Here is a 22,357-nt window from a genome sequence, read left to right as displayed (position 1 = left end):
GGAATTTACTGTAATGAAAGGAGTGAAAATATAAACCCAGTCCGTCAGGTTCGTTCCCAAACAACATTAAATATTGGAACGTAACGTGGACCGAGTATTATTCCATGTCGAGAACACGAGACATTACGATCGACAATCTTCATCTCGTATTTCTCTTTGGCATCACTACTCAATTCACAGAGATGTATACCCGTGACTGGTATACAAGCCGCAGAATTGCAAATCTGTTTTTGTTGTCTAGTCACAAGGCGCTTGGTGGTTAGAGATGGATGGCTTGCTTCAGTGCTTCTTCAATAGGGTCGTTACAACCCAGCTGTGTCCAAGACTGTACATGGCACCATGTGTATTTATGTTTAAGAAAATTTCATGTAGCAAAAAGTTGCAGTAAAGTATGTTCCGATATATGCAGAATATCTTATTCACTAATTTACTTATTTTCTTTCACTGTATATTTAGTTAAAAATATATTTTCTGTTAAAAGAACTACAGGTAATATCTAATTTTTTTGACAAAAATCTAACAAGTTAAGCTATTCTGTGACTTGCAGACTCGACATCAATCAGAGAAGAAAACTGATGTTTTGGAAAGAAGGCGAGATTTTGTAAGCTTGTGTTGGGGTGGTGGAATAACCGCAAAAGAGATTAAGCGCGAAACGGACTAAGCGTGAAAGGGCACAACCGCGAAACGTAACACAGGATTAAAAGCGAAAGGAACAAGAGCGAAAGGAATAAACGCGAAGGAATGAGAGCGAAAGGTTTAAAAAGAACAATTCCACTGACATTGAATTTTTCGTACGAACCACGGTATTATAAAATATTTTATATCCACCCTTGGTACGTAGCTCCGTGAATTTGGGGATAACTTGTCGATTTGTATTAGAAATTAGCAATTTTGTAAAATTAGATGCATGTCAACCTTTGTTGCAGAAACAATAAGGAAAGGATCTTTTGGTTTCCACAGAATCTGCAATTGTAGGTGTCTAAATTTTTGAGGAGAGAAATGTAAAGAAAAACTAATCTAAAATCCATTTAGAATTGACCTTTTACAAGGATTTTTTGAAAGAATTCTTGAGGCCATGCATCAACGGAAGTACGTAAATATTTGAAGTAAAATGGCCAAAAACCCCAGGACCTGTCCTGCTCCAGAAAACTGTTCTGTGCATCATCGTTGCGTACAGCCAAGGAATAATAATAATGTGCAGGTAAGCATGTGATAAAATCAAGGTTTTATCCAGAATTTTCAATCTAAACGCATGGCCATGAATTAGGTGGATGGCAGATGTTCGCGCTGTTGCAACGCAGGAGCGAGACCCCGTGTGTTCGGAGGTTTAAGAGAGTGAAAGATCTCGTTGTAGAGTTGGTCTTTGTAATCCATGTAATACCTGTACAAACTGACAGTATTTTCCCGAAAGGTCAGGGATGACACAAAAGTGTTCCGGTGAGAGCTCGGTCTGACGCTCGAACTAGGAAACGCAGCCCGGTTGACGTTGCCACACAGTGCGCGGGAACCAGCGACTTTTGACACGCTCTCGCTTTGCTTTTTCCGTATGTGGCACCAGCGCAATTCTGCCCAGTCTCCCTATCTTCATGGCCGTGCGTTTAGATGGTAACTCTGTAAGTACGTTTTAGGATGGGGATTAATTAAAAGTAAGTTTAGCACAAGAATATAAAAGGCGTTCATGAAAAGAAAAATCAGAGCTTGTAATTGACAAAGAGAAATATACTTAATTGTAGGTGATTCACCAACGCCTAAAGTTTTTGTCAAGTATTGAATAAGATGGTGCACCACCACGCTGGGCATTATACGTGACGGATACCATGGACAGGAAATGTCCGGCACGTTGGATTGGCCTCCTAGATCCCTTGACATTACACCCCTGGACATTACACCACGCTATGTCAAAGACACAGTGTACATCTCTCCTGTAATTGATCTTGATGATTTGAAGGCCAAATTAAGGGGTGCCATTGCCACAGTTCATATGGATATGCTCGGAGTCTGAGTGTATGGACAGAGTTGGGATTTCGATTAGATGTGCGCGCTACAAGAGATGCGCATGTTGAAGTGAACTAATAAATACACAATATAACTATATGCGTTGGTAAGTCAAATGGGGTATGGCATGTTTCTTTATGTCAATCCAAGAGCTAAATGTTACCTTAAATGTACATGAAACTGACTTTCAAGAAGGCTCGATAAAGTGTCTCCTAGGGCAATGCTAGGTATCAAGTGGGGGAGGGGGAGAGGTGCTGCAATTACCATTAACTCTAAAGTGATGACAACTTATTCTTAGTTTTCACCGTCTAGATTTGGCCGCATCGCCAATCTCAATAATTCACCGCAGCGGCGGCTCAAGGGGTAGAGCCGCCGTGCCATGGCACTACCCTCAGAAGAAACGCATACCTCGCCCAAGTATTGTTAAATTAATACATTGATAGTTTACAGACAAGGAGATTCGAATCTTGTAATAGGTCAAGCTGACGTGACGACCGCCCCAATCTCTTCACTGCATCGCCAGCTGTTTTGTACCCTCGCGAGGCAGCGGTCCGAGCCGCCCAAGAGCTGGTCTAACAAAGTTGACACACGTGCAGAGGGTTGAAGAAGTCCCAGCGGGGAACATTTCCACCATGAGCCGAGAACAAAGTGGCAGGGGGCGGGGTTAGCCCATAAGACACCAGCCGTGCCCGTTTTCGCCTGGCACGGCGAGTGAACTTTCGCAATGTTGGCACAGTTGCCACCTTCAGAGATAAGTGGCTAAATACGACTGATTTGTATGACCCGTTGGGGAAGTAATTTCTGCCTACTTTCGGAGAAACGAACCTAGTATTTTTCCAAAGTTAAATGAACATCTTGATAATAAATAGATGCGCCTAGAGGGCCATCCAGACTTTTTAAAAATATAGAAGTAAAAAATCCTATGATGATGCGAGTTTCCTTCGGCATTTCGACAATTTATTTTCACAACAAAGATATTTTCGACGTGCAGTTGGAATACGTGTGCATGGGGGAGGAGAAGGTGAGAGGATTTGTTTTTCCCTTCCTCTTGTAATTGTTGTGTTTTTAGGGAAGTGTCCTGTAGTGTATAAAGATAGGATAGTGAGTGAAGATGAACCGGATTAGTGCGTTATTACTTAAACACACATTGTTTTCAACGTTACCAAACGAGGATAAACATTTTGGACAGTGGTGAAACCTCAAGGAGGGAGCGGGAGGTGAGCATTGCGGAGTTTCTTTCTTTCCGATTTCTTGATCACGTTGGCACTACCCATCATAGTTGCCGCCGGCCGTCACTGATCCACCGTATGAAATCGAAAACAAAGCATTGCCGGATTACAATATTATGTTATTTTTATGTCAGCCACGGCGCTATAGAAAGTAGCTGGGGAGGTAAGGGGGGGGGGGTAATATAGCAATATCACGTGCAAAAATTATATTTATGGCAAACGTTGGTTTAAGTGGGTCGGAGGCAATGATAGCACCATAGTCAGGCAGGGAGAGGGAGCCCCAGTTCACAGTCAAACGAGTGCACGAAAGAGTCGGATCTGGCCCAAAAAGAGCTAAGTTGGCAACAGTGCTCGCAGCCGCCGCAGAGACGAGAGCCTCGCGGAAACCCTCTCTCATGCCCTTAACACAGGCAAATCTGTTTGCCCGATTTCTTCCCAGAGTACACTGCGTGGTGACGTCAAGTTGAATAACATTCATTAGTTTCTGAATGATTGTTTCTAGCATCGAGGCAAGAAGCCAGTAGCGAAATAGAACACGGTTCAGTTGCCGAACGCAGATTTCCAGCGAATCGAAAGACAACTATTTCTAGACCGGTTCCTATACCGCGTTTGTTACAACTTGTCCCGCTTCCCGCACTTGCTGAACGCTGGCTTTTCTGGCAGAAACCACGCGGCATTGCAGCTGCAGACCGCGTGAACTCCGTGCTGGGGAAAGCCGAAGCCAGGCTGTGAATAAAATACGCGGAAATGCACAAATATACACAATTCCCCTTCCTGAATGTTCAGCTAAGATGACACTAAACACAAAAAGGACACAAGCAAATATCACCAGAATAAACTCCATCCTGGATATTTTAAAACGCACACTAATCAGCACCACGCTTACAATACAAGCTTCTTCAAGAAGACACAAACAAAACAGCGTCTACGTCCATTCGCTCCTCGCTGCCCAGCAGACGACTTTTTCCTCGTTTCTCATTGGCACCGAAACTGTCGGGCGATCGCTAGCGCGGGAAACAGGACAGGTTGTAACAAACACAATCGATCTAGCATGAAATCTAGCTCACTGCGAAAAGGGGCTTAATTTGACTACATTAACCTTTCTTATGAAACGTACAAACACTGCTTTCAGATGAACAAACGTAAAACTGGCGTTATCAATTGGATGAACTGTGTGTGTGTGTGTTTATAAATTGCATAAGGTTGGGGAAAATTCATATTGCATATTCAATATTTTCAAAGATTTCGCAACATGAAAAAGAAACGTTTGTCAACGTTCGATTAATTTACTGGCATATGGATGGGCCAATTCGAAAGCTAAATGTCGTTTTAAATGAATATTTGCTAGTTCTTCCAACTTTGGAAAAAATCTAGAACATAACATTTTCTAGTTTTCGTGATATTGATTGTAGATACATTTTTGTCTCCTACAACTAGACATGAAGTTAATTTCCGTTGCATTCAGTAGCAGTTCTTTGAGTCAACCAAATTTAATTTGTATAACTCTGGTCGTATGTGACATACTGATACTTCACATGGACGGACCATCGGACAGACAAATAGGCAGGCAGACATACGAACACCGTGGTGGCTTAAGATTACCTTTCATTCAATTTTATGATTAGTTGTAACCCAAAACTACATAAAACGTACGTACTGCACAATGTTATTTAAAGGAAAGTGTGTTTAAAATTGTAATAGAATGAACATATGTAGGCTTGCATGTGTTTTAGTTATGTTTCTGGAACGTATTATAAGTCTTCAGATATTTATATTATTACAACAAATAAATTATGGAATTGAATTATCATTAATCTTATTTTACAATCCAGCCAAACTACTGAAGTCCTCCCGTCCAATTAGAAATGACAATCTGCAATAAAGCATAAATATTTTAAATTTAGCGTACAACGGAGCATAGCTTCCTTGCCTTGGGCGATTGAACAAAATTTCACTTTAACATGTAGAGAAGACACCGAGTTGGAAAATTGCCAAATTAGCCCTTTCCCCAAGTTACATATTTTCAAGGTAAAATTTAACTTTCGTAAAGTAACTGCGTTACACTGGGAACCAACTATATTTAAGTTAAAATTCTCACGTGGCAAGAGTGACAGTCCATTTATTTCATTTTTCATCAGTCAAAATAATAATTCGTACATTGGGTTTGTTAATTGGCAAGAAGTGTTTCTAACGTACGCAAGATGGTTCTTCCAACTTCTTCACACAAGTAGAAGTGGCAACGTTATTTGCTGTCAGGGACGTCGTTAGGGAGGGACAAAGGGACATTGGGCCCCCGCAAACGTCTACGTGGCCCCGGCAAATTCGTCTGGATATTACACTGGAAATTTCACTTTGATGATAAATAGTGCAAAATAGTTCTTCAGTAAATTTAGCTCACACTTTGAAACACTACTCTTGAATTGTTTTCCCGCATGATCCGCAAGCAAGGAATTTCTTTGTGTCCCTCATTTTCCTCATTCTAAAACTTATATAGGTCATCTAAGAAATTAAATTCCATGGCAAAACAGCCCATTGAGGTAGTTTTCTATTGACTAATGGCGCGCATATACAACCGTGCAAATCCGCAAAGTATTCTACGTTACGTGACAAAGAAAGCAATCTCCTAATCTGTTATACAAATGATAAAGAATATCTATATTTGAAGCACATTATTTTACCCCTTTTCTAATTCTTGGATATTGGAATGAAATATCTCCACAAGTGAATACAAATGTAACAAGTAAGATTTATTTTTAACTTAATTCCAAAAACCGAATTAAAATTTTAGGTAATTTAGATTGTTTCAAGAAATATGATTTTAATACCAGGAACATTTCTAGCACTCTTTGAACAGCAGGGGAAAGTAACAGCCACGTTACACTTACCTCTTATTCGTTTCTTCCAACCTTATAAAAGACGGATATTATCTTGCAAGATCATTGTTGAATTTACACTTTCGATTCGTCATTTCATGAAAGTAAATATTACTTAATAATCAAAATTCTCACTACGCGTTTCTGTATCTCCTATGTATAACTCGTGGCGGAGTGGTTAGCACACCGCGTCACAACGCCAGGGGTCCCGGATACTAATCCGGGCCTGGTATGGGTGTTCTTTGTGAGTGTCCCTTCATCAAAATCGTCATATCATCGGTCATACCCATCTTCGCGATTAGCCAAAAGTGGATGAAAAGCAAAGTAAAATAAACCAAATCAATCAATTGAAAAGGAACTGTACAGACTCAGTCGTTAGGGTGTATGACTACCAGTAGCGTACGCAGGATTTCATCAGGGGGGGTTATATCTAAAACTTTCTCCAAATTCACATTACCATTGTTTTATTATACTTTAATTAAATAAAAATTCTCATAATTAATTAATAATACTTATAATTAATTAGTTGAATTACTACTAATAATACTACTAATACCACTACTAGTGTTAAGTAGTAGAGATCTACATACATATAGTATTTTATGAAAGCAATAAAACGAAATTAATTTCTAGTAATTCGATTTTTAACAAATTCTACAGCATTTTTTCTTTCTTACGAAATAATTGTCTAATCAACGAGATGAGACATTTTAAGTGTGAAGAAAATCCATAAAAAGAAGAAAATATATTAAAATAAATTGAAATAATGAAAGTACGGAACTCATCCAAGAAGCTGCGGGGGTCTGGTCAGTAGGGCATCTGACAACCATGCGGGAGATCCGGATTCGATTCCCGGAATTGGTTGGAGTTTTTCCGGCTTTGTCGCCGCATAAATATCCCCGAAATTCACATCTGGATTGTCTTACTGTTGTTACCAACAAAACAGTTTACAATAGTTAAGCTTATTGTCGTTTGAATTCAGAAATTCAAACGTGCTGCGGGAAGGCGGACTGGTGACTGAGTTATTCTTGTCGGCCTAGCCATTGTCTATACATTAGCCAAGTTCAACGAACCAAGAACTTTCTTTAGTTAATGCTCATTGTTCACACACAAAAATACATGATCATTGAACATTGTTGCAGCCGAGATACAAAACAACTTTTTTGCTCTTTAAAATCATAGTTGCCCTCATATATTATTTTCAAGAATTCGTGTTTATTTTCAAGGCATTCACTCTTAAAGACGCGTGTTTAGAATGCTGTGCTTTTCTCCGTGCCGCATGGGAATAATAATTCAAACTATTATAATATTATTATTATTAGTAGGAGTAGTACTGCCGCAGGTCATTGACAGTGATAAATTGGTCATTTTTATTTTTTCCACAGCATTTTTCATAATATTTCAAAAGCTCAAAGGGGGGGTTAAACCCCGTAACCCCCCCTTGCGTACGCCACTGGTGACTACCATGCGAGAGAGACGTTCTATCCCCGGCGGAGGAGATCCGGGATTTTTTCTACCTGTTCAAGCGGCTACGACGCTCACCCAGCGTCGTATAAAGTGGATACCTGGAGGAAACTCTGGGGGGTACAGGCGGCCAGGGGCTTGGTGCTGATCACATCACCGCCGCCATCGGCCGCGATCAAGGAAGTGTGGGGCCCAAACTCCACACCCTCTATACGTCTTCATGGCGTGGTTCAAAGCACAGGGGAGCATTTTACTTTTACAGATTGTGTGCATTCCTGCACTCTCAAAGGGCGAAGCAACGAATAATGACTAGGGTGTGGAATTTTGCCTATTTTATTTATTTGTAGTAAAACACAGACTTTAATGTTTAAAGTTCGTTTCATGGTATTTCTAGTACGAAAACGCATTTTTATAGTGCCTATAAATGCCTATTTCGAGGGTTAGTATCTATTTCCCTTAATCGTGCCAAAAAACTGCTATTCTGTAATTTTTGCATGCTTCAGGTTTTTAATACGTGCCTTTGGCTTTCGCTACATTGAAGAAGGCTTTGTTGATGTTATCTGGTATTCGCCAGATTTGAGGCTCTCAATTCGAACGCTGTTTACATTTTTTGTCACAATGACGCAAATTGTTTATTTCATCGTTTGTTCAAATCCTCACAGTCGTTAGCACAAGCTCTTATTGTGAGAATTACTTTAACTGACGATTCCCCACAAATGTGAATTTCGATCAAGAGTATTAATAGTTTGTAAATCGTTAGCCACTTTTATGTATAAACTGAAGTGCTAATACAGTATAACTGTATATTGTAAAAAGAAAATTGAAATAAGTTCACATTCATTACCCATTTTAATATATATTTTTTTAATTTTAGGGTGTCTTTTTCGTGCACTTTTTAGTATATAGTTCCTTTTTAAGTGCCTATTTTCATCATTTTTGTGCCTATTTGAGAGGTTTTTAGTGCCTATGTGATCGTGTTCGGCTCCCAGATGACAGGTAAGCATTGCTTGAATACTTAACGCATTCCAAGTGATATGATGATCGTTATGTGTGGAAGCATTCTCTATGCAGCACATTTGCTATGGTCGATGCTATGCTCTTTCCAGAAAAGGATGACATTTACAGAATTCTAAAAAATCCTCCCGGACGCCGGACAGACACCTAAAAAGGAGGACATGTCCGGATAAAATAGGACGTCTGGTCAACCTAAAGGAGTCTAAATATATATCCACTTTCGACACGGTTATGATAAAAATTCAGCTTCCACATTCCTGTTCTTAGTTCGGCCATGGAAGGTGGGGAAATGTACTAGGAAATCAAGTGTCACGCTTGTCATCTTCTTGCGGCCTTGCTCCACAGATTCCGGGGATAGAGTATAGTTTAGTAAATATACAAAATTTGATGTGACTATATTATTAGGCCTTCTTTCCCAGACCGGCCATATTTCCACTTTGCTGGAAAACTCCTTAGCAATTTTACAAATTATGTCAGTGAAAAATAAATAATTGTTGTATTGATTAATTATATCAATATCTACATATGACTAGCCGCGATTTTTTTCTTCATAATTTCTGTTCTTTGCTGGCATTGTTCAAGTAAAACTTGTCTGGATGAGATCACAAGAACGAAGGGACTCTCATTCCTCATCCGCGCTCAATCAAAACACCTGGAGCACTGTAGGGGAGTAGTATAAAATATGCTATTATAAACTCGAGAAATGATGAGCCCCCTCAGGCAGATTTGGCTACACTTAAAACTAGCTCAAGATGAGCATATGAGCTTATTGCTCAAGTGTGGTACTCTGTCTAATCCAAGATTTTTGTAAAAATGCCCTCGGGAATTTCCTGTGAAATGATGAGGCCCCTCAGATTGATTTGCCTACACTTACAAAAGCCACATCTGTGAGATTGTTGTCCATAAGCTTGTTAAAAATATGCCCCTCTTGATATTGTTTTTGCTACACTTAAAATTAAGCCACCCTCACCCACACCCACCCACATACATACCCCCCTCACACACACACACACATACACAAACACACATGTAATGCAATAGCTCTTGCATCATGTTGTGCAACAAATTATTATCCAATATTATGCAACAAATTATGATGCAAGAGCTATTGCATTACATATCAGTTAGTATTGTGAGAGTGGCTGAGGAGTACAGATGTGTAGTTGCATTGCTCCTCATACAGGTTTGATATTTGACACATTTTGCTTGTTTGTTGTAATTAACTCATATTTAGAGTCAGGTTTATATCTGCCCCAATTTGTTAATATGTTACCTGGAATATGATCAATATTTTAATTGGACACCAGCCTCAACTCATATATCTAATACTAAGACAATGTAATATGCAGAGACTTTCTAGAATTGCTCTGTGACTCTCTCATTTCTTACATCATAAACATATGATTTTTCCCCTATAAGAATAACACTACATATAGTGTCATCAGGTAATGCCTCATGGAATTCACAGATAATTTTAATGTTTGTCCTGTCATTAACCACAACTTGTTTCCTTTTGAAGTGTTGATTACAAACATGGGTCTCTGTGCTTTGAATTCATCTGGTGTGTAATACATGTCAGTATTGCCAGTAGTGACCCTTTTGTATGATGTAAATGCCTCATATATTTAAGGAAATCATCCTTGACATGTCTAAATTATAATTTTCTCTAGGAAATACCTCATTTCTGCCATTTTTAAGATATATGTTCTTGATGTTGCAGCTATCAAATTTACTTGAATTTTTTTCCTGATTATTGTGTCTTCCAGTCTGAAACAGTACCACCACAAATCCGGCATGTCATATTGTATACTGGAGAATGAATTTGTAGCATCAAACTCATAATAGGTACCAGATGCAGGCTTCTGTACACATTGATATGTATAAAATTGTAGAGGAATCTGTGGATTTTTTAGGATATCAGCTTTGTATTTAAGAGCATAACTGGCTTCATATTCAACAACCGGGATTCTTAGCTCCATAGTCTGAATAATGCATTTGCCCTCATCAGGTAGGGTATTAGGCAGAGCTTCCCCTGTCCTGTAGAGTTTAATGTACTGTACCTCATCAACGCATTATTATCATTGGCAGCTCTTCTAAATGTAATTCTTAAACCACCCTTCCACATAATATCTTTGTAATCTGAGAAGAATCCTGGGCAACAGGCGCATGGGGAACAGCACTGTGTGGTTCTTAGATAATATCTTATCACCAGCCTCAAATCCACCTATTTTGTAGTAAGAAGCCTCGGTTTTGGATAATTTTAATGTGGCCAAAGCTGTGGAGGTAATGCCGGGATAATCCACTCTGTTTATAACAACACCATGTTTTCTGATCTCAATTTCAGAGAACAGATGTGGCACAAAATTGTCCACCAATCTTATATTTGAATTTGCCGGATATCTGTACCATCGAGCTTTACAACATCAAATTTGATGTATAGATCTACTCTGTGGGGTGTATAAAGCCATCCCCTACATCAAGATCAACCTCAATCTCTGTGTTGGGTTGATTTAAATTTGCAAAGGTCCTCCTGTTTGGGGGGGAATGATTGTAGCTCATAACTCTCAATATTTTCCATTTTTTTTGTATGTATTTTTTATTTAAATATTAATCTCTATGATAGCAGTTGTTGTGGCTCCAGCAAAATCAACTGCAATCATAGAGATTAATATTTAAATAAAAATACATACAAAAAAATGGAAAATATTGAGAGTTATGAGCTACAATCATTCCCCCCAAACAGGAGGACCTTTGCAAATTTAAATCAACCCAACACAGAGATTGAGGTTGATCTTGATGTAGGGGATGGCTTTATACACCCCACAGAGTAGATCTATACATCAAATTTGATGTTGTAAAGCTCGATGGTACAGATTATCCGGCAAATTCAAATATAAGATTGGTGGACAATTTTGTGCCACATCTGTTCTCTGAAATTGAGATCAGAAAACATGGTGTTGTTATAAACAGAGTGGATTATCCCGGCATTACCTCCACAGCTTTGGCCACATTAAAATTATCCAAAACCGAGGCTTCCTTACTACAAAATAGGTGGATTTGAGGCTGGTGATAAGATATTATCTAAGAACCACACAGTGCTGTTCCCCATGCGCCTGTTGCCAGGATTCTTCTCAGATTACAAAGATATTATGTGGAAGGGTGGTTTAAGAATTACATTTAGAAGAGCTGCCAATGATAATAATGCGTTGATGAGGTACAGTACATTAAACTCTACAGGGGAAGCTCTGCCTAATACCCTACCTGATGAGGGCAAATGCATTATTCAGACTATGGAGCTAAGAATCCCGGTTGTTGAATATGAAGCCAGTTATGCTCTTAAATACAAAGCTGATATCCTAAAAAATCCACAGATTCCTCTACAATTTTATACATATCAATGTGTACAGAAGCCTGCATCTGGTACCTATTATGAGTTTGATGCTACAAATTCATTCTCCAGTATACAATATGACATGCCGGATTTTGTGGTGGTACTGTTTCAGACTGGAAGACACAATAATCAGGAAAAAAATTCAAGTAAATTTGATAGCTGCAACATCAAGAACATATATCTTAAAAATGGCAGAAATGAGGTATTTCCTAGAGAAAATTATAATTTAGACATGTCCAAGGATGATTTCCTTAAATTATATGAGGCATTTACATCATACAAAAGGGTCACTACTGGCAATACTGACATGTATTACACACCAGATGAATTCAAAGCACAGAGACCCATGTTTGTAATCAACACTTCAAAAAGAAAACAAGTTGTGGTTAATGACAGGACAAATATTAAAATTATCTGTGAATTCCATGAGGCATTACCTGATGACACCATATGTAGTGTTATTCTCATAGGTGAAAAATCATATGTTTATGATGTAAGAAATGAGAGAGTCACAGAGCAATTCTAGAGAGCCGACTCAAACACAGAATCCCCTTGATTACAAGACAATAATACCAACACTTTGCCGTCAGGGAGGCCTATACACTCTACCAGGTTTGAAACCTGGGGGCCTCTTGATATAAGCCATGGAACTATGTCTACAGCACTTCTGCCTATTGCAGGGAAGCTCTTACAGCACTTCTGCCTATTGCAGGGAAGCTCATACAGCACTTCTGCATTGCAGGGAAGCTTTTATATATATTACTTACCTACATTTAACAGCACTTCTGCCTATTGCAGGGAAGCTCTTACAGCACTTCTGCCTATTGCAGGGAAGCTCTTACAGCACTTCTGCATTGCAGGGAAGCTTTTATATATATTACTTACCTAAATTTAACAGCACTTCTGCCTATTGCAGGGAAGCTCTTACAGCACTTCTGCCTATTGCAGAAAAGCTCTTACAGCACTTCTGCCTATTGCAGGGAAGCTCTTACAGCACTACTGCATTGCAGGGAAGCTTTTATAGCACTTCTGCCTATTGCAGGGAAGCTCAAATACAATTCAAAGTGGGACTTTGAAATGTGCAATAAATATTCTTGTAACTCTCTCTCGGTATATATTATCAGAAGAAGGCAAAACTTGAATTGGCTCGGGCATGCAAGAGTGAAGTTCTGTGCTCTTCCAGTAAATTGGAGATTATATCTACTGGCATGGCAATTTTCTCTGAAAGATGAAAGAGCACAGTGTAGATTATATGTCTTGCATGCCAGCAGATATAATCTCCCAGGCGTGCATGATTTATTGCTGGCCGAGACATGGGACTGATCAAAAGATTAGAAAGAACATGCAAGCAATTAATTATGCATGCCCGCTCTTGTCCTATTGTATTGATCGGGAAGTTTTGCTTGCATGAAAATATAAATATTTTTCGCTTAATTTCAAGTATAGCCAATACAATGTCAAGGGGGGCATATTTTTGACAAGCTTATAGACAACAAACTGAGAGATTCAGCCTTTGTACACATGGTGAAATCAATCTGAGGGGGGGCTCATCTTTTCTACACTAGAATTCAAGATTCCTGGGATTTTGACAGAAAAACACACTATAAACAATAAGATGATATGGGAACTTGGCATAGTTTTAAGTGTAGGCAAATCTGTCTGAGGGGGGGTTCATCATTTCTACACTAGAATTCAAAATTCTTAAAAATTCAGAGCATATCACACTTGAAGAATTGGGGTATAAGCCCCTCTTGGCATTGTTTTAAGTGTAGGCAAATCGGGTTGTTCAATCAAATAACCTCTTCTTTTCTACACTTATAAGTGGTGCTTGTTATAGCATCAATTATACTACTTAGGGGGTGAAGCTTCAACCCGACCCTGTTGTCCCTGAAGACCTTTAATTTATCAGAAATAGAAACTTTAGAAGTTGACAATGAACGCTGGCATTCCCAAGGCAATAATTCTTTCAGACTTCACAAGAAATTAGAGTGAAGTATCACAATTACAATAATAATTAACATGTGTCTTGTCTGTCAGAAATACACAGGGAACAAATTGGGAGAGTAGGTGATAATAGGTGTGTTTCACCTACGTCACAAACTGTTGCATTGTGGGATCGAGCAGCCATGATTACGGCCGGATCTTGTAAGTATACGGAATTCAAGCGGGCGGGTGGGAGATTTGACCCTTGTTCACGATGGTACATTGTGCAGTATTCGGTTGTTTAACAGAAAGTCACGTCTATCCTCCAATTTCCAGTCGCGGAACTTGATAATTGTTGATCAGAAGATTGGCGAGAATATATTGTGCCAAAATTAATGAACAAAGCAAATATTACAGACTATGGAATGAAGTTCATATATCACCTTTCTCTGGGACCTTTAGTACAAATGGATCAAGCTGGTGTGTTTAATCATACTTGCAAGTAGTGTTTCTTTGTTTTTGTTTGGTAGAAAGGTGCTGATACTTCAGATAAATTTGAAGTTAAAATGATAATCTTCAAAGTTTAATTCATCTTGATAATTTTACCTTTATACTTGATTATTTATATTTCGTAATGTAACACAAACTATTTGTAATTTTTAGCCGATCCATGAGAAAAGGTACCGGTAGTACGCTTTGCGTACTGTCAGAAAAAAAAGCACTGCTTGATTAAAACATATTAATGATACATCAGAGTATCCCAAATTGATTGATTGTAGTGTTGCCCACGAGACGAGACTTTGGCCTGTCTCGTCTCGTGGAAATGCTGTGAAATGCTGTCTCGTCTCGAAAATATTCGTTTGTCTCGGGACACATGATCAATCTCGTCTCGTCTCGAATTTTTAAAAGCCTGTCCCGTCTCGTCCCGTGGGCAACACTAATTGATTGATTTGGTTTATTTTACTTCGCTTTTCTGCCAGTTTTGGCTAATCGTGGAGACAAGGCTGAGTGATGGTATGATGAAATTGATTAAGGGAAACTCACAAAGAACACCCATGCTCAGGCCGGGATTCCAACCCGGGACCCCTGGCATCGTAGCGCGTTGTGTTAACCATTCCGCCAAGGAGGCCAGCATATCCAAAATTTTTAAAACCAGGAGTCAAATTACGGTTTTTGTGCAACTCAACATTTTAAGTTACAGCGCTTAAACAAACCTTAAAGGGAAACAGAGGATAATGGCAGACCCTTGAAAATATCAGTAAATCTGTACTGGATGTAAATATTTCAAGCAGAATCCGAACCACTGATAAATACGAAAACGAACTGATTCCAGGTAGCTGGGTCAAGTCATTAAACAAACGTGAACTAGAGTTGGCCAAAGGTTTCATTTCGTTATCGTCCAGTACACACGGATCTACACCGCAAAACTTTGACTTTTCTTCATATCTTTTTGTGTCGACTGCAAAAAGAGCTTGAACACGAAAAATTACCGCCATTTCCAGATGGCACAACATTGTCCTTAATTGTATGCAATGTTACCGAAATTTTACACAGTTCTAACAACAAACGTACAGTTAGAGCAGGTATAACGAACGTTATGTGGAAAGAGAATCGATCCCACTCCTACGTGGTGGGTATTTCCTTGCAGAATACAAACAACTCGGCCGCAAACATGGCCTCGGTGCGAATTCTGACGTCACATGAAACCCATCTGTAAGTAGAATAAAAACTTCTTGCATATACACTTGAAAAATCTTGCATATAATTCAAAACACAGTGATTTACTTGAAAAAATGTGGTTTATAATCTCATGTCTCATTTTTTCCAAATGTATTGGGCTTTTTACTTATATTTGATTACATTTAAAATGAATTAATTAGCTAAATATGTAAGCAAAAATACCAGAAAGTCCTTTTCCTTCCATTTAGTAGCTTCCGAGTGTTTCGACATAAACTCCTCTCTGAATTTATTTCTACATAAGCAGAGTTAAAAGCAAAAATGTACTAGGATATGTAGTTGCAAAAGGCATTGAAAAATAGGAATATATAAATATATACAGTAGAATTATAGATAATTTATGTTCGTTAGTAGCGGGTAAATTTTATCGTCATTAGAAGGAATTCTACTATATCTTGCCTTATTAATACCTTAAAGGAAACTTTGGTTTAAAGTTTGTTTTAAGTGCACTTTTTGCACAGATAGGCTAATCTGATTTTGGACCTAGCGTTTAAAGTGTGTCACAAATTACTGTGCAATGTGCCTCCACCGGGAATAGAATCCCAGACCCTTGATTCCAAGGCGAAAGCGTTCTCCGCTTTAATGAACTTTCCTTTCAATCATCTTCTATGTTTAAAGAAAAGTCGTTTGTCGGCCGAGCGTTATTTCCTGAAGTTGGTTCATTACGTCTTCCCTATCCTGCCACTTTTTGGTAATCGTGAAGATAAGGATAAAAACATATACAGAAATTGATGAAGAAACATTCACAAAGAACACCCATGCCCAGGCCGGGATTCGAACCAAAGCCCCCTGGCGTCGTAGAGCGCTTCACTAAAAAATATTCGAGTTTTCGATTAAAACAGAAATTTGCTGTGAATTATTTGAAACTCGTATACTACGTACCTTAAACTGAACAAAAATAATGTAATAATTGGGGCCTACATTTTTATGTAGGCGTAATTACATACTTTCACTTCATGTAATTTAAGCTTCAAAACACACATTCAAGATAACTTTGTTCTTCACTGCTGCTGATTCTTGAAATAGTGTGACTGTTGTCATTCGCATTATCAATTTCAAGGGGTTCCGGGTTTGATACCCGGTGGAAGCACATAGTGGTTCGGATCACACACTGAACTGTAGGTCCAGTCCGATTAGCTTTATTGTGCATAAAGTGAACTAAAAATACCAACTCAATGAATCAAACAATGTTCTTCGATAATGAATTTTTCAATGTAGTTTAGCACATTATAATTTCATTATTTCAAGATAACTTCTTAAAATATAATAATATTGAGAAATTAATTTAGTATCATTACATTTTTTACTGCCAGGAACTTAAAAAAGAAAAAATGAGGAATAATATGCATATTAGATATTTTAATATCAGCACATATTTTTGCATGCTGCAGTATATTTACATATTTTGTACATATTTCAGCGATTTTTCTATATATTTAACATGTTTTATCTACATAAAAATCCAAGTTCTGGTAATAATATATGTATTTTTATTTCTGTCATTTATTTGCAAAGGCACGCCCATGTCTCGCGCATGGCAGTCAGACTAGAATCAAATTAGGCTAGAATTTCTCGAGAAATGCAGTGGTGAAGGTTTCTTCAACCTATCTTTAATCAGGAAAAAGTTATGACTACATGATTGTAACACATATATAATTTTCCAGGTGTGAGAAAACAGTGTCATATCACATCACTACCTCCCCATTTAAAAATTTCGAGTTGAATTCAGTATGGCAGACGTCCGTTTGGAACACACCAATGTGGTTCCTCCTAAGACTAACCTGTTTCTATCATGACCAATTGTGCCCAGCCAATCTTTACTAAAATTACGGTGCGTACCATCCGCAGCTTCCCAAATACTGTCGGATTTCTACGTTGCGTGCAAAATTTTATAACTTCGACGTAATCTTATGGCTATGTATGGGCCGCTTTACGCGTGAACAGCACGAGTCCCTTTTGGTTTCGAGACCAGAGTTCGCTACCATATTGATCTCAGGTAGCTCCCAATTGTCCTAACGATGCTGAGGCAGAAATTTTTGAGCTTCCACCAGAGATCGAACCTGGGACCTCTAGCACGAAAGACGAGAGCGCAATCACTTGAGCACGTGGGAGCTCTCCTATATTCAGTACCAACAAATCGTCAGTGCTGCACACGCAAAGGCCATTTCTACGAAAGTATAGAAATTCTTATCCAACGTCATTATTCTTCAAATGCATAATCAGCTGCTGCAAGAGACTCGGGCCTCTCCTAAGCGTAGTGGCTAACACAGTCACCTTGGAAAAAGGATTGCCAGCACAGGCGGACGCCTATGATCAGGGGGACAAAAGCCTTGATAAAAGTTCAGTCGGGAAAGAAAAACCTCACTTTATATCACTGGTTTTAGTTTTATTAGTTTTATTACATTCATGGGTGTGTGTATACACACACACACACACACATATATATAACGCAGCAACATGGGCACACCATAGGGAATAAATAAATTATCTCTGAAATGTTCCGCGCTCCTTTTCCTCCAAACAATGGTGTTCATGCATTTAACAGAAAACTGTTTAGCAGCAAGAGTCTGCATTACTTAGTAGTTATAACTTCTCTCTGTGGCAATTTGCAATGCATTACAGAAAACAATAAAATTGCGAGGAAAGCGAGCAAGAAAATTTTTAGATCTAATTCTTTGTAAGCTGAAAACAATATTAATTTAATATAGCACAACAAATATTATGGGGCGCCATGGCATTTATTAGAGCTTGGGTTGTTTGTGAATGTTTTTCTTCTAATAGTCTATATTGTGCTCTCTTTTATATATTTTTTCATTTAGATCGTTCGGCGCCATGCTCCTAGGATCGAATTTTTTGACCTTGATGTCTTCTGCACACTGTGAAAGTTGTCTGATGTACGGTCACACTACTGTGTATTTATGTTCAAGACAATTACAAGTAGAAAATAAAAAAGTTGCAGTAAAGCAATTTCCGATCGACAGAATTTCGTAAATAATAATGTACTTAATTTCTTGAGTGTTTTGGACAAATAACAATATATGTTAAAAGTACTTCAGGCAAAATTCTTGACCCGAAAATCTAGCAACAATTCTGTTGTGAAGTGGGTTTTTTATATTAATTAACCCTAAGCCATTGAATGGCAGAATCGACATCAGTTGCAGCCGTGGCGTATACTGGATTAAGAACCTGGGCTATCACACCATATCATAGTGTTCGAATGGGCAAAAATTTGCTGTTGGGGGTGTTTTTGTTATTTTAACTCATTTGGGGTGGCGGGTTGAAGTGATGTGACTCTGATTAAAAATATACACCTCACAAATAAAACATGGATATCTACACTGACAGTAAGGAAGGGATTTCAAGAATTTCATTCTTATTTGCGTAAATAAGAGGCCCATATTGTGAAATATTATGTAGGCCTACAAACGAGAACAAAAATAAAATTTCAACCTACCTATTTTCACGATTTTATGTTCGGGTACTCCTTGTTGGCACAGTGGTAACGTCGTTGCCTTGAAACTAAGGGGTCCCGGGTTCGATACATGATGGTTTAGATACCACTTTAACTGTAGGTCCGATCCCCATTAGCTTATCTGTTCATAAAGTGGACATACAAGAAAAATCCACAACGATTTGGAGCTTATCGTCATTCGTAAGCCGAATAGACAGCTTGTTAATTATGTCCCTCATTTCAGTTCACTACACAACACACAGCACATATAATTCACAAAAATACAATCCACTCACTACTGTATTCACACGCTGCCTCTAAATAAATTCCACGCACCAAGACCATTCGACGCGATCTAGACTAGAACTGGTCCTTCATTTCGGTAATTTTTAGATGCACTCATAAACCATTCCCGCTCAGCCAACAAGTTTCTACTCCCCACTGTACCTCTAGTTGTTTGAAGGTCAACGACCTCTTTTTCAACTCCTCTGCAAGCGTTCAATGATGTTCTTGTCCCTGCATGTGACACACTTCCCCCTTGATGCGATAATTTGGCTTCAAAATTCCCCATTCCTGGGAAAATTACATGCTGGGAAAAATTGGTTTGCAACATTGACCCAGACTGTTGAGGAAGTTCAGAGGGTATTCCCCCTGCCATATGCAACCCTGTTCTCTCTCCTGTAACAGTTTGGCTCCACAATTCCCCGATCATGGGGAAATTACATGCTGGGAAAAATTGGTTTGCAACATTGATCGGGGTCCTGTCAAGCTTGAACACTGTGACCCCCGTGGAGTTGCCCGCCGGCAATGGGCCAGCCGACTCGCGAATTCAGAGAAAGCAGGCAATGTTTCCAACTCCTCTAAGAAATCAGGTTCATCTTTTTATGCACATTTTCTGATAGATATTTTTTGTGTATTTTATTAACTTAGTCTGGGCTTCGCAGATAGCCTAGATAGTTCCGAATATACGCCTCTGAGTTGCAGAAAACCCGGAGAAAGAAAACAAAGTTTTTTTATCCTGCTCAGTGGTGGCTAAAAGGGATCACAGACCTTGCGGTACGGGTGGAGAGCTAAATGCCCCTTATATGGTTATTTTTGTATTGCAGTCACAATGTAAGAGTATAGAAAATTCTCCTCTATTCTAATTATGTGAAACATTTGTCACCGAGCCGAGGCGAAAAGGTCGGGCCATGGATTAAAAGGAATGGACTATCCCGACTAAATCGGAACGTCTGATAGCCTTGCATCAATGGTTATAGAACTAAAATAGACCAATATTGCAGACTGCAGACTTCTAGAGCCTACCTCTATCCGGAAACAACCTATTCATTTGCACAAGGACAAAATCGAAATTCATGCAAAATTTGAAAAACCGTCAACGTAATTCTTGTAGGTTCTTATACGTTCAAAGTAAAATTTTGCATGACCCCATGGGTACTGACCTGAATCCAACCTCTGAGTATGGCATCACAATTTTCACAATTGATCTCGTATTTTTTCGTTATTTTTCAGTGCAAACCCGGGTCAAAATACTTTCCGTCCGCTTACGGCGTAGTCATTCTGGCGGCTTCCATTGGTTATGCAATTTTGCGATGTTATTACACGGCGAGCCCGTCACAAGCTTCGGTAGACATGGAAATCCATAAACTGAAACTGTGCTACCCGTCTCAGGTGCAGCACACGTGGAGCACACTGTCCAAGGCGATTCTCTCCTTCGCCGATCTCAAGTCCACCCAACCGTCCGTCATCCTGCTTCTGGTCCCGAAAGGCATCTCTAACACTGGCCAGAATATATCCTGCTCCGTGGCACAGGCCACCAAGCGGCTGATTGGCTTGAGGAGTATTCTGTGCACCCACTCTTGCGAATGCTGCGGCAACAGAGCGAACCAAGCAACCATGCAGAAGAGCATATTTTCCCTAAGCGACAACGACGTGGTGGTAGGTGGCGTGGACGACTTGCGGTCCCTGCCTGTGTCGGCGCTGGCGTCGTTCATGAAGATGAGAAGGAGGACGAAGTCGGTGTTCGTCGTCTGCATGCAAGTGGAGGACGTGGGCCTAAAGGTACCTCCGAGGGACATCGCCAGGGAGCAGCTGGAGAAGATATGGCAGTGCTCGGACAAAGCTTTGTTGCGGGAGATCACGTGGTGTTTCACAAGGTTTACCTGTCTTTTGGTGCCTGAAATGGGCGATATTGTGTAAGAGCCTCGCTGTTGTTTATAAATATCTCTATATTGTTGTGTACTGATCTGTAGAAATGTAATAAATATTAAAGTATTTCATAATAATTCTTGAAGCTTTCCTGGCGATGAATGATGAAGAGGTTTTTTCTAGGTCATTTTCGGATAGGCTTCCGAGCTTTCGAGAGCTAACGTCACTCTCATCTTCAGGAATTGAATTGATGTCAATCCCGAAGATGAGTGACGTTAGCTCTCGAAAGCTCGGAAGCCTATCCGAAAATCGACTGGTTGATTTCCAGAGAAAACCTCATTAAAATATCTTGTTATTGATGGTCAAGTTTTACACACACACACGCACACACATGTACGCTTTCAGACTCCTATAGAGATGAGTTCTTAAGGAATGGATCACATTAGTGTGACGTCACTGAGCACATTTGAGTCAAAACAAGGAAACACGTGGTTTTGGCCTATTATTTAGCATTGTATTTTTCATTACATGGGGTATCTTTAAGGATTGTGACAACAGTTATTAAATAAAATAGTGGTGTGTATCGTACATCATGTAAAGTTGAGATTTCAGAGAATACGTCGATATATTACGCATACCTTGCAGAAGATAAGGTAAAGAATAACTGTAGTAAGGAATCGAATAAAGCGAATGCTCCCACCCAGCTTCCGATCCGAAACTGCAGCCAATTGGCGGTGCCGCTGAAGTCACGTGAGAATTCTATCTCCCATCATCCCCATCAGCAAGGTCACTTTCATTGGCTACGATTTGAGCTCGGTTGAGCTTCGGCTGTATTCGGAAGCAGAATGGCTGGATTTTCTTTAAAATTGCATAATTTTCTTATTCAAGTAATTCTTTACCTCATGCTTTGTAACGATGCGTAATTTATCGACGTATCTGCAAAATCTCATCTTTAAATGATGCACTATAAACATCACAATTTTGTTTCATCACTGCTGTCCCAATCCAATCCTTAAAGCTATGCCTTGCAATGAAAAAACAATGTTAGAAAGTAGGCCAAATCCACGTGTTATCTTTATTGTGTCACGTGCCAGATCCGACGAGACAATGAGAAATGCAAGGAAGAAATGTT

General features: G+C 39.2%; 1 protein-coding gene across 1 annotated transcript; it reads left to right on the top strand.

Moving 5' to 3' along the window:
* Positions 1 to 972: 972 nt before the first annotated feature.
* Positions 973 to 21,343, top strand: LOC146000118 (uncharacterized). Its single transcript, XM_083137466.1, has 2 exons — positions 973 to 1,201; positions 20,590 to 21,343. Exons 1-2 carry the CDS (start codon positions 1,112 to 1,114, stop codon positions 21,274 to 21,276), a joined length of 777 nt encoding a protein of 258 aa, XP_082993592.1. The 5' UTR covers positions 973 to 1,111; the 3' UTR covers positions 21,277 to 21,343.
* The last annotated feature ends 1,014 nt before the right edge of the window (positions 21,344 to 22,357 follow it).

This window comes from Lepisma saccharinum, chromosome 16, assembly GCF_977018435.1.
Source record: "Lepisma saccharinum chromosome 16, izLepSacc3.1, whole genome shotgun sequence".
In the NCBI taxonomy this organism is placed as follows: domain Eukaryota; kingdom Metazoa; phylum Arthropoda; class Insecta; order Zygentoma; family Lepismatidae; genus Lepisma; species Lepisma saccharinum.
Note: the sequence above shows the minus strand (reverse complement) of the source record. Positions and strands in the feature narration are given on the sequence as shown.

Coding starts and splice junctions, on each gene's coding strand:
- LOC146000118 (XM_083137466.1), top strand. CDS start 1,112: ATGGCCAAAAACCCCAGGACCTGTCCTGCTCCAGAAAACTGTTCTGTG. Junction 1,202..20,589: donor GGAATAATAATAATGTGCAG/GTAAGCATGTGA, acceptor GTTATTTTTCAG/TGCAAACCCGGGTCAAAATA.